Source organism: Peromyscus californicus, unplaced genomic scaffold (assembly GCF_007827085.1).
Source record: "Peromyscus californicus insignis strain IS unplaced genomic scaffold, ASM782708v3 Scaffold_10__1_contigs__length_136768540, whole genome shotgun sequence".
Taxonomy (NCBI): Eukaryota; Metazoa; Chordata; class Mammalia; order Rodentia; family Cricetidae; genus Peromyscus; species Peromyscus californicus.
The window spans coordinates 111,510,445-111,524,254 of NW_026294391.1; the positions used below are offsets into that span (position 1 = coordinate 111,510,445).

The 13,810-nt window shown below is 37.0% G+C and overlaps 1 protein-coding gene across 6 annotated transcripts in view; it reads right to left on the reverse strand.

Annotated features, from left to right (window-relative positions):
• Positions 1-13,810, reverse strand: part of Enox2 (ecto-NOX disulfide-thiol exchanger 2) — a 290,736-nt gene that overhangs the window by 168,428 nt on the left and 108,498 nt on the right. For 3 of the 6 annotated variants that reach the window (XM_052739180.1, XM_052739171.1, XM_052739165.1), the window contains one exon: positions 1,385-1,528. The exons of 2 other annotated variants lie outside the window; for them this stretch is intronic. Coding sequence is in view for 2 of the 4 variants with exons in the window: in XM_052739165.1 (XP_052595125.1) it covers positions 1,385-1,528 (144 nt within the window). In the remaining 2 variants the exon portion in view is untranslated. Of the gene's footprint in view, positions 1-1,384; positions 1,529-10,712; positions 10,756-13,810 lie in introns of all 6 variants that reach the window. One more of the 6 variants, XM_052739164.1, reaches the window with a different exon arrangement.

A 13,810-nucleotide genomic window follows, 5' to 3' on the forward strand; every position in this document is an offset into this window, starting at 1 on the left:
GTGGTTATTGTGCATGGATGTGGTGCTAAATACTGCCTACATCATTTCAACTACTTTGCCTAACAATCCCTTGAAGAAGGGATTTCATTTCTGCTTCACATGAAGAAAAGGGAAACTCAGAGGCTAACGAACTCTAAGGTGAGAGAGAGAGAGAGAGAGAGAGAGAGAGAGAGAGAGAGAGAGAGAGAGAGAGAGAGAGAGAGAGAGAGAGAGAGTGTCAGGGGGAGAGAGGTGGGAAGATCTCCAGGGTTAGAACTTAAGACACCTCCTGGGCTATCCACCTTACCTTTCCAAACTGAACAAAAAAGAACTCTGTCCTTTGTTAAGGGTTCCATATAGGCAGTATTTATACTGTACTTTTATTTTCCAAACATATATTTAGCAAGTATCTTCACTATGATCTAAGAGACAGAAAATGATACTATGTTCTAAACATACTTGGTTTTGCAAGCTGAAAATAAAAGTAATAATGAAAAATAAAAACAAACCTATGAACATGTCTAATTAGGCCTACCCCAATATCTCAGGTTGATGTATGACCTAAATGATGAAACCTGAATATCAAATGATCAGTTAACATTTGGTTTTCTTATTGTTTTCTCATTGTGTTTAGAGAAATTAAAGATGAGAATATGCCAATGAGGCAGGAGGAATGAGGAAAAGATTGCAGGGAATGCTAAGAATTCATTGTGCTGTTTTAGGGGAGTTTGGAGAATCTGTTTCTCGGGTAGTCTAATTAATGCTAAGGGCATAAAAGATATGTGAGGCTTGCTATGGTAGTGAAACCTCTAATCATACAACTCAGTCACCAAGGCAGGAAGATATAATTTTGAGGCCAGCTTGGGCTACACAGTGAAATACTGTATCAAAGTAACAGTAGACATGTGGACATGATACACACTGCAGAAGTATTGGGAATTGGAGAGATTGAAATATATGCAATCATCTGATTTAGAGTTAAAGCGAGGGTATCCTGCTTCATGTTCATAAAAAGACAAGTGGCTAGTGAAACAGTCACTCACACAATTCCTTTTCTATAAAAATCAAAATTCTTTATTCTTCCTGCTTCAAATCTACCTATTCTTTGAGGATCTGCTATAAATATCACATGTGCTATGAAGTGCTCCATAATCTCTAAAGGTCAATCAAAATCTCCCTCATTTCTGCTTTTCTCCCTTGCACAAATTCGCCACAGCACTCGTGATAATACCAGTTATTCGTATATGTGACCTGTCCATCAGATGAAAAGGGCAAGGGCCTCTGACTTGTTTCTGCAGTTCCTAAGTTCCTACATTGCCTAGCATAGTGCCCACAACCTACCAGGCTATGGGGGAAATTGGCTCAATAGCACTGATTTAAGACAGTGCATTATCACCTAGCTTACCTGCAGGAGTATTTGTTCTCTTTCTTTTCTTGCTTGAATCCCCTCCATTCTCAATGAGGCCATCTGCGACCAGAGGGCCAGTGGCACTACCAAACTGCAGGGGTTCGTTGTTGTTGGCAGGGTCAAATGGCAGCTGGTTCAATCCTAAAGAAGAAAAAGAAAGCCAAAGTCCAGTCTCCATTAAGGACTGGGATCATCCCCAGACTTTATTATATGAGCCGCTAGTGGAAAAAAAATGTAAGTCTTAACAGAGTCTTGGTGTAAAAAGATAAATCCTCCAAGACAGTTGCCCTCTAATTTCTGCAGATTTGTTGACAAGTTCAGAATTAAAATATAAGATGGTGACTCTGTCGTTTGTAGGAATGCTCCCACTTTTTTTCTATACTTCTTCCATTAAAATGACAGGACTATCTGGGTGCAGTGGTTTGTGCCTATAGACCCAGCTACTCAGGAAGCTATGGGGGTCGTGTAAGTACAGAAGTTTGTTGCCAAGCTAGACTATGTAGTAAGACTTCATCTCAAACAAAAAATGATATTTCTATAGCAGGGCCTACTTTTCTTTGAAAAAGGTTAGCTTTGAATTTTTGAATTACCCCATAACACACCTTCTCTATTATTTTGTTATGAGGTTTGTTGAACTGATGCAGATACAAGCACTAGATACTTCTGGTGTCAATCATCTCCAGTGATAACACAAAGGTCTCTAAGAACAAAAACTGTAAGCTCATGACAAATGAGAAAAGAAAAGAAAGATGGGGACACTGTGGGGAGTTATTTACTTGCCAGAATAATGGGGGCTCATATGCCAGGTTTGCTGGCCTTTCCCTCATCATGGTCAACTGCTGTCAGAAGAATGGAAATTTACCTATTCATTGCTGCACCACACAGAATGTCAAAAGGTCCTCTCTAAGTCATAGCGATGGGTCAGAATCTTTGACACTAAGAAGGAATACTATCATTAGTTATAGGAAAGATCACAAAAAACCCTTAAAGTTTTAAGTAAATTGATAATTCTGTATTACGCTGCATTCCTAGCTAGTGGCCCACAAGCCACAGGTTAGGCACACCTAAAGAGGAGAATAAAGCTAAGTTCTTACTCTGGCAGCAGCACATGGGATTTCCAGTGAGTCAATTAAAATGTCATGAAATACGGAAAGAAAAGCTTTGTGAAAGCTCAAAGTAAATATATTTCTTCCAAGCCTTTTATCCATTATTTCCTATCAAAAGTGAAATCAAGTTGGTCTGATATAGTTCATTTTTTTAACTTCTAAATTTTCTATGACCCACAACAGTACAATTCTTGAGACAATGTTACAAAACATCAATAAATGTTTGGAAGATAGGTAAATGTCAGTCAAATCTCAGTAACACGAATGCTGAGCAAAACACTTTCATGTTATGGTTCCTAAGAATTATCCTTTTATTAATGTTTTCAGACCATGTAAAAGGTAATACTTTTTCCCTAGCAACTAACTAGACTCCACTAGGAACAACTCCAAAGTGTCCTCTGAGACTTGTCAAATATTCATTTACAACATGTAAGTAACTACATGAAATAATCAAACTTGCTTCTTTTCCTTAAGTCAACTATTCACTTACATCCTATCTACATCCCATTAATTATGTGTTATGACTAGAACTAAAACCAAACAACAAAGTAGACACAGTGATGTGGGTCTGCAATCACTCCAAAGTGATAATGTACAACTCCAAAACTTTCTTAGCATTTCCTTCTGCATTATCCATCTGATAAGATCAAGTTCCAAGGAAAACAGAATGCTTGTACAGGGGAAAAAGCACAACACATTGAGAATGCAAATCTTTGGTTTCCTTTACTAGCTAGATCAGATTGGCAAACCATATAATCTCTCTTACCCCTGGTCTTATAATGTGTAGAATGAGTGATAACACTGCATAAAACGGAGCTAAAAACAGCTTCCTAATTGTCTCTCTCAAATGAGCAGCAGCTGAAGGTTTGAGCTACTTGTGGGTTCCTAGCATGCGTGCTCGACCTGCAGTATGGTGGGAATGAGGCCTCTGCAAGTGGCATATTTAGCTGCATGGTGGATTTAGACTTTGCTAGTACAAAACAACAAAAAAGAGGTTTCTGGGCTACATGCTGCTTGGATAAAAGCATAGACCCACGATAGCTCCCAGAGCTGGCGGTAAACCACCGCCATGTTGGGAAGCTGAGGTGGGCGGAGCCAGCAGCCACAGCTGCTGCAGTTTAAAGCAATAGATTCACAATAAGACAGATTCAGATGTAATAGTTTACAATGTGTGTAAAATATATGTAGGCTTGAAAGAGAAAAAAAGGTGATATATACAGTTATATAAACAAATACATAGTTTTAAAAAATAAAGTCTTTAAAGAGACAGTAAAATTAATATAAAAATTAAGCCACATAAAGATGAATATTACACAGAGAATCTGGATTGTGTTGTCTTTGGGATTTTTAACTGCAGAAAAACATTTGATTGCAAAAGCTGTTGAGTTATGCCAAAATGTATATTTTAAAGATACCTTGACTTCAAAATTTGGATATAAGGATATGTTGCTTTGGAAAAGAGTCTCTGCTTTTGTTCCCACAGAAAGTCAAAGGCTATGGATTTGTTCCAGATTAAGATACATCAGGTTTGACCAGCCAAGACCCCCTGAAAGGTCTCCGATGACAACATGGCCCAGATGATCCAACATCCAGAATGGTTTCAAGGCAACTGGCTCAGACGATACAGCCTCACGGACTATTCCATAATCCTAAAATTTTCTTTGTGTCCCCATAAGATACAGCGCCCCCCTCCAGCAGGAAGTAGTAAGAGAAGCTATGCCCAAATTCCCAAATTATATGTAATTTTACTTTGTTAAGGTTAAAACCTTCCTTTTGGAAAAAAAAAAGGGGGAAGTGCTGTGGGATGTTCTGTATGGCAAATGTGTTGCTAATTAGTCAATAAATAAAACACTGATTGGCCATTGGCTAGGCAGGAAGTGTAGGCGGGACAAGGCGGAGAATAAAGCTGGGAAGTGGAAGGCTGAGTGAGAGAGACACTGCTAGCTGCCACGATGAGAAACAGCATGTGAAGATGCCGGTAAGCCACGAGCCATGTGGCAAGGTATAGATTAATGGAAATGGATTAATTTAAGCTATAAGAACAGTTATCAAGAAGCCTGCCACGGCCATACAGTTTGTAACCAATGTAAGTCTCTGCGTTTACTTGGTCGGGTCTGAGCTGCTGTGGGACTGGCGGGTGACAGAGATTTGTCCTGACTGTGGGCCAGGCAGGAAAACTCTAGCTACAACTGCACAAGATTAAAAAATAGATATTTGTAGCAGTTGATTTTTATTGTAAGCGAATTAAAACAAGATTTTTCTTACAATCTTGTAAGTTCTACTGAAGGTGAGTCTGCACCCCACAATTGTATCCCCTTATATGTAGCACCACACTAATACATAGTGAATATTGAATGAATTAATTTACCCTCAACAAGTGGGGGCAGGTACTCATTTTATTAAGCCATGAGATTTAAAGCCTTGGCAGATGATAACCAAAAATTAATGCCACAACTGAAACATTCTAATGCTGATTGGAGCAATACTATTTAAAATAATTAGATTTTAAATGCATCTCTATCATTTGAGTAATATACTACAGGATGGGCAAAATATTGATTAAAAGAAATTCTCAGAGATTAGGATATTCTGATTAATGACTGTTAATTATAAGAGGTTTTTTTTATTTTGTCTTACATTTGATAATTTTAAGAATAATGTATTAGTCCATTTTCCTGTTTATGAAGTAGATGACCGAGTAGCTTACAATACTTCAGAGTCATAATCTGTAAGTGGAAGCTAGTAAGAGCTCCTTACTCCTGGGGCTGATATAAATATAAAACCAGATTATGTATGTGAGACATTCATTATAACATCTGGCCCATAGTTAATGCACAATATGCATATATTGATCATTCAAAAATATTCAAATCAAATGTATTAAAAAATATTCATGAATTGTCTGATCTATGGCACTGTTTTCCCACTTCTTGCTGCCCTGGTCAGCACACTTTCTGTTTCCTCCTGTAGTGAGCAGGTAAGATGTGGCTTCTATGCTGGATCTGAATGGACATGGTAAGCCCAATAAATATTGACCACAACTATTATAATATTGATTTAAAATTTTTAATTTCTCATAGTAAGGAAGTTGATCTGAACTTGACCTAATCCAAAACCGTAGCCTACTTTCCTCATTCAACTTTTTCACTGATGTTTTTCCATCTTTTTAAAAGCTGAACTAGTCCATCAAATAAACATCTGGTGAGCTGAGGTTCTTCACTCATAGACATTTGGTCAAAACTATATTTGTTCTATTTGGTTCCAGATAATAACTTCAGAGATTGGGATATTTTATATCTCATATGTTTTGACACTGAGAAAGACAGAGATTTCAAGAGTTTTGTGTGAACTGACCTCTTAGAAGATCTAGATGCATGAAAATTTAGTGTAGCAGCTCAGTTTTTATTTTTTTTTTATAGGAAAGGATCTCCTGTCAAAGCCAGAGCCATCTGACATAGTAAGCCAATTCATTGAACACAAATCCACATTTTATATTATCTAGAACTCAATATAGTCTTCAAAGATTTGTAGCTTGAGAGCAAGAGCTATAGAGCTAGTGAAATCCTATGACACTTGTGATTCCTAGCTATTTTTTTTGTATTGTTTCACTCTTCCCTGAAGACAGCATCGAGTAAAGCAGTAAACCAATAGGTCCCTATAGGGTTTTTTCTGTGCTATGTATAGGTGACTTAAGTCAAATGGAATTTTAAGTAAAAAGACACCACCAAAATTATTTGAATATTAAAAGGAAATCCATCACATTAATGTCAAGACTTCTTGGCAAATATCAATGATGACATAAACAAAAATATTAGCAATGACAATATTGTAACTCACGAAAACTATAGAATTTACCTTCAAATCCTTTTTGGAAGCAATTTCTACTAAATTCTACCAGACATGATGAACTGGAAAATGTTATGTTTGGAAAAAATTTTTGAACTTATCAAGCTCATTCTGTATAATATAGGAATTGTCCATAGTATTCTACTATCAGATCAAGTTAGGAACACCCTTCACAATGCATTCTATCACTTGCAATAAGTGTTTCAGGTTATAGGAGTAAAATGTGATCCTGTGGATCCAACTTGTTGTTTAAAGCCATGGCTCACAGACTATATGAAATTAAATATCTCCTCTGGATAAGTTCACTTTAAATGAAAATGATTGAAGGTCTGAGAAATCTATTAACTGAAGGCAGCAATCTTCACACAGAAATTAATGCTGAAAAAGGAACAGCTTTTTGGCATCAGGACCATCTTAGTGAACTTGTCCTATTTTCCAAATGACTGAAGCTTAAAAACAGATATGAGACATTATGATAGTTGGGAGGTGGTCCTCCAAATTAGGTGCCTTTCTTTTCTTTATTTTTCATCTGGGGCTTTGCAGAGAGTAGGCAAGTGTACTACTTAGGCGTCCGATCTTTAGCATGTGATTGTTTGGGATGGTGGTTTTATTATACAGCCTGGACTTTGAACAAATTCTTGATCCTCCTGCTTCTGTCTCCCAAGTGCTGAAATCACATTGGACAATTATATGTCAAGACATCTAGCTACAAATGAGTGGGGATTTTTGAGATTATACTAGAATTACAACATTTCTCCCTTTCCTTTCCTCCCTTCAAAACCTTACATATACTCCTTGCTCTCCTTCAAATTCATGAACTATTTCTTAATTGTTACTGCACTCATATATGTATATACATATGTACTTTTAAATATAACTTTTTCAGTCTGTATAAGTCAGTTTTTAATTATAAACTTATGGGAAAACAATAATGGGTATGCCATGGATAAATCATCAGGTCCTTTTGTAGGTCTTTTTGTAATATTTCTTCATCTCTGGGATCTCCTCCACACATTCACTCTCTGTCTCTTACAGGCCAGAAAACCTTTGACTCCACATTTTATAGCTTTAGCCACCCTGTCATTCTACTGACTAATTCTGAAGGATTATTCACAGTATGAAAATGGTTGTATTTCAATATCACTCTTCATTCCAAGCGGTAGCAGTCAAAAACAACTGAACATTTCTCAGAACCATGGCTTAATTGATAGAAAGCAAATGAAACCTATTTTTCAATTGTTATGAAACCAACATGCTGTGCATGTGTTTTAGATGAAAATAGGGCAGCTGTTAATAAGTCATTGGTGAATAAAAATAATGGGGACAAGATGGAAAAGAAAAGGGCAAACTTTTCTCTTGCAAATTCTTCCTTGAAGATAAGAGACAGCAAAGTGGTTAAGAGGAGAGCACACTAGTTCCTGCAGAGGACCAGTGTTGGATTTCCAGCACCCGTCTGCAAAGAAAGGCTCACAACCACCTGAAACTCCAGCCCTAAGGGATCTTTACTCACATACACACACTCACACACAGATACATTTACATACACATACCTTTTATTTGTAAATAAAGGTCTTGCTTGAATTGTAATGGATATAACTTTCAGAGCAAATTTTACACCAAAGTCACCTTTTCCTAAATGTGTAACACAAGTAAATAGCCAATTTTCATAAAAGAAGGTCCCTCAACTTTTAATGACTCCGCAAACTAGTCAGTCAAGGCACTAGAATCTTCATAAAAATGTCCCTTCCAATTCAGGCCTTTGTTGTTGTTGTTTTTTTGTTTTGTTTGTCTGGTTTTTTTTTTTGGTTTTGTTTTAGTTTTGGTTTTTGGTTTTTTGAGACAGGGCTTCTCTGTGTAACAGCTCTAGCTGTCCTGGAACTTGCTTTGTAGACCAGGCTGGCCTAGAACTCACAGAGATCTCCCTGCCTCTGCCTCCTGAGAGCTAGGATTAAAGGGGTGCGCCACCACCACTCAGCAGCCTGTACTATGCCTGGCTTGAACTTTCCCCAAACACTTATTTCTTGACATACTTATATATTCCATGGAGATTGTATGTTTGCCAAAGATCAGATTCAGTAAGTTTGAACTGCAAACTGCTTTCCTGACAATTTCTTGGATGTTGCTGAGCATGATGGTATAGAGTCCATTTGGGACTACGTAACATTCATAAATCTATCTAATCTACTTTTTTTTTTTTTACCTCCACATCTTTAGCACACACTGTTCTTCTGCCTACTTCTTTTTTATGTTTGTTTTAATATTTTTATTGAAAAATGACCCTTTTCAATATATTCTGATCAGTTGCTTCTCCCCCAACTCCTCCCAGATCCTCCCCACCATCCCCCAACAACTGCATACCCTTCTCTCTCTCTTTAGAAAGCACACAGAAAACAAATAAAACAAAACAAAACGAGCAAACTAAAATAAAATTTTAATAAAAGAAATGCACAGAGAGAGAGAAAGACAGACAGACACACATACCATAAAAACACAAAATCAGAAACCATATATAGAAGCAAAAGGCCAGTAAGACAAAAAAATTCCCAGATAAAACAATATGAGACCAAAAGTCTACAAAAATATCATTGAATTTGTTTTGTACTGGCCATCCACTGTTGGACATGGGGCCTACCCTTAAGTGTGGTTAATATGCCCAGTGAGACTCCATTGCTCTTCTTCTTGATTTTCAAACTTTAAAATGCCAGCCTTCCTTTAGGGTTTATTACAGTAGCTATATTTACATGGTGGTACAATTCCTTATTTGCTTATACCCCACCAAATATATACACAGCAATAGAAAGAGAACAATCACCCATGAAGAAACTATTATTGAATGTATACTATATACCTTAGTTACATATATTATCTAGTTTATTTCCTAGTCATCATTTCCATTTACAAGAAATGGGAGACTTACAACATTAAAGTAAAATTTCAAAGGTTGTACAGCTAATAAGCAAAACTAAAAGGAGCACAGGCTTTTTAAAATCCAAAACACTCTTGTAGCTTTCGTTTTATTTTAATCTGTACATTATCTGTGTCTTTTTAAACATTCTTTGTGCTATACTTCTTTTGATATTGCTGGAGTGATCATAAACAGAAGGAAGCTAGAACACTGAGGGGAGTCACTTGAAGTGGATGGTGGTGTGACAAGCCCTTTACCTCCAGGATGATATTAGGTACACAGCTTTGTTCCACAATGTGCTTCTTGCCACATGCCTCAAAACAATAGAACCAAGTGATCACAGAGTGAAACCTCCACAACCATGAGCAAAAAGAAATCTTTCCACAATTCAAGTTAATGATCTGTTCTTTTGTCACAGTGATGGAAAATTGACTAGTGGACAATGTCTCTGCACAACTTCATTCTCTTTTTCTGCAAACCAAAATGGTCTTTCCATTGTCTAAGACTCCAATATAACAAAACACTACAGAAGAGATTGCATATATGAATCATTTCTTAATAGTTCTATGGGCAGTAAGTTACCTACCCTACTTTATAAAATTTTACTTTAAAAAGACAGATTCTAAAAATGTATTTTAATACAATATGCATAAGACACATGTAGCTATTGTAACCTAAGTTTAAATTAACTAAGATGGAATACCATGAAAACTTCAGTAGCACTAGTCACATATAAAGGACTCATTAGAGATTTGTAGCTAAGGGCTGTTATATTGGACAGCCCAGACAGAACATTCCAATCATCACAGAAAGTTCCACAGGATAGTGCAGTGCTATTATATAGTTAGAACTGGACTTAAACCCTATCTGCCACTTACTTGCTGTTCCAGTCATTAAGGGTGTCATTCATACCATACGTGAGAAGTCATTTTATCTCTTCTAGCTCTGCATTATAAAACAGGGAAGGTATGCCTCTCCTTTATTGGGAAACGAAGAAAATTAAATGGGACTATATTAGTTATTTTATGTGTTGCTGGGAAAAAAGTTCCAACAAAAAACAACCTAAGGAAGAAACTGTCTATTTTGGCTCACAGTTCATGGTTGTATTAGCAACCAGGCAGCACATGGTGGCGAGTGCTGGCACTCAGCTTCTTTCTCCATTTTAGACAGGCCTGGAGGCCAGACCATGAAATGTTTGTTGATCTTCTCGCCTCAATGAATCTAATTTATATAATCCCTCACTGACATGCTTGTCCCTTTGCTGATTTTAGATCCTGAGATATTGACAATCAATATTGGCTACTATAGGGACAACAATCACTAAATATCTAGTAAATATCAGACACTAAAAACGTGCTTATGACACTTTATCTTGCTTGTTAAGATTTAAAATAAACATGGAGACAAATCTCTGAGCATATCTGTGATGGCATTTCTACAAAGGTTCTACTGAGGAAGGAAGACTTACCCTGAAATGTAAGCACAGTTATTACATGGTCAATGGCTCTGCACTGAATAAAAAAGAGAAAGATTAGAATACCGGCATTCGTCACTCTGCTCCCTGACTACATATGCAATAAGACACGGCACTTTTCTTCATGTTCTGTACCTTCCCCATTGTGATGGGCTGCAACCTCCAACCATTAACCAAAGTAAACCCTTCCTCCTTTAAGTTATGCTTTGTTGAGTATTTTGTCATAGCAACAAGAAAAGTAACTAACATAGTCCTTTAACGCAACAGGAATTTACATGAATTTGCCTCACAAATTTATAGTACAGAGTGTGGATCCTAGGCTTCCAGACTAATTCCTATTTAAGGACTGGGAGATGTTAGCCTTGTGCTCTTCTAATGCATTTTTTTTCTTCCAGGCAATGTATAGTGATTAAAGTAAATCATTGATAAAGAATATGGAAATAGTGATTTTTTTTGGTTTGCAATACTTTTAGATCATTCCTATCAACACCATGGACTTTCAAAAATGCAAGAATAAATTATAATTGAAGCATTATTAAGTGGCATCTTTAAGAAGGATGCTATACTACTGTAACACTGGAGTGGCACTAGAGCTGTGATGGACAAGGATCATTTCTCTAAATCCATACTTCCCTTAACTTGACATATTCTCTGTGTTTTTCCTGGGGATGGGGGACTGACAGCCACCAGGCCTGATAATGGTGAATTATTTGAGTAAATCTGAACTAAATCAATTAAGGTGTTTAAGTTTCCTGAGTAAGAAAACCAAATATAGATTTCCAACTTTCAGAAGAATGCTTCAGAACTCTTTTCCTTTACACAATTTAATGCTGGGGAAACAGCAAAATCACATTACTCAATGAAAACAAGGTTCAAAAAAATTTTGATTTGATATAACAGTTCAAAGTGACAGATGGTAGATGGGCAATCTATCATTTTCTTTCAAGTCTGGCATTACTCAAACAACTGATAAAAGTGGTCCAAAGTTGGTTGCAGTTTAGCCCTGTGGAACAGTTACAGCATCCACTTTTCTTACCACATCTTTGGGAGCTGATATAGAAAGATGGTGGTTCATCAGTACCTGCTTAGAGCTGGCTTTAAGCCATGCCTCAATTCTCATTGACCAATTTTCCTCCTGAGTAACAGGAAAGGGCAAGTTCTTAACACACTGACCACTAAGTTATCTGTTTAGTTCTTGCCTGTGAATGTGCCCAGAGCTACTATATTATGGGTTTCTCTGTCTCAATGAAACAAAGGATTGCAGATTTCTGAGCCTGAGGGCAGAGAGTTGTTCTGGTATTAAGACTGGAGTCTATCTTGTCAGATCTGTAATGAGGTCTTCCCTTCAGGCTGATTGATTTCAAAAGCTGAGGCAATTATCAAAAGCAAGCACAGTTTTCACTGCAAAACCTACATCAATGGTTTTGAAAACTAGCTCATCAGCTAGATCTGGTCAGGAGCCTAGGCTGAGCCAGCCCTTTCAATAGGAACAGTTACAATACATAGAGAACACCAATTTCCTCTAATAGATTCTTATGATGCCAGTAAATAAGTTGTAAACAACTTTCAGCAAAATAATTTCACATGCTGTGAGTAAATGAAAATTGAACTTGCTGTCAGATAAATCTGTATTTCAGTGTAAGATGCTTTGAAAGGGAAAGTGAGAGCTGGAACTTTTCTGATCTTTGGAAAGGTAATTATATCAATTAATGCTAGAGGGATATTGGTATCCTTTATGAGAGATGAAAAACATCTGAATCTTTGCTTTCTGAGAAAAAATATATGAGTTTCATCAGATTTCCTTCCTTCATTTATTCAGCTGTCATTAACTATTTATCCAATCACTGTTCTACAATTTTAATTACCTCCTAATTAACCAATGATGAGTTTGTGATTTAGCATTCCCTAAAGATAGAACTGCATAAATATGGTAAATCCTCATTTACATTCTCAAAAGTTTTATCTTCCTTTCCTCTCCCCGTCTATTAATTTTTGCTACACTGCTTCACTTACGCTCTGGAGGTACGCTTTCTGCATCCCTTATCTTTGATCACCATTTGGATTCATTTTTCAGATATGTATGATAAAAGGCTCTTGTTGACTGTGGAATTAAACACACAGGAAAAGACAGAGATTCCCATAATATACTAATGCATCTTTAGAGCTCCATACCTCCTATAACTACTTCATCTCAGGAGTATCATCAATACAGGGAGCTGGCAAATGATTAACTCCTTTAGTGAAGTCATTGCCAGAGCTGAAGGTAAATTCACTTCTGTAGAAGTCAGACTCTGATTCTTGGGAAGACAGCATAATTTTATTAAGAGAAGTCTAAAAAAAAGAGCAACTTTATGTTTGAAGAAAGTAGTACAACTTCTGTTGTATAAGAGTGGGAGATTAATTTTATTCTGGCCTGAAGTCTAATTGAGGTAGTCGATATGTATTGGAATGAATGAACTAATGAATTAATAGGGACCTATTGTCTCCCTCCTTATTCACCCAATTCATTAAAACAATTCTGTGTGTCTATCGGTATGCAAGGCCTGAGGAGTTTACGATGTGATAAGATAGTCTCTTCCTCAAGGAGATCAGAGGCAGAAAGGAAGGGCAGCATATATACAATCTGGCCTGAACTGTGCCTTATATTCCCTTCCTTCTATTTCCCCTAAGTAACCTGTGTCATTCATATCTAATTTCTCAAAATTCCTCAAACATGCTACTCACATTCATGTCCGTGTTTTTTTTTATACATTCTCTGCTTGAAAATCAGTTTTCCCTTTTCTACACTTGGAGAGTGTTACTTGCTTTTCTAAACCCCACACACGTCACCTCTTCAGTGAAGCTTCCCTTAACCTCGAAGGTTCTCTTCACAGAACATTTTTCTCAGAGCACTTAAAGCAGGACATCAGACTTCATTCTGGATGTCTGTGTGTGTGTGTGTTCTAGGTGGGCATTGTGACATCTGACCTATGCCATCTGATACGAGGATGAAGGATGTAATGAAAATGTGAAAGCACTAAAGGTAGAGAGACAAATTGGGAAAACAACAGTCACACTGTGGAAATAGGTAGTAGCAAGAACTCAGTGGAATG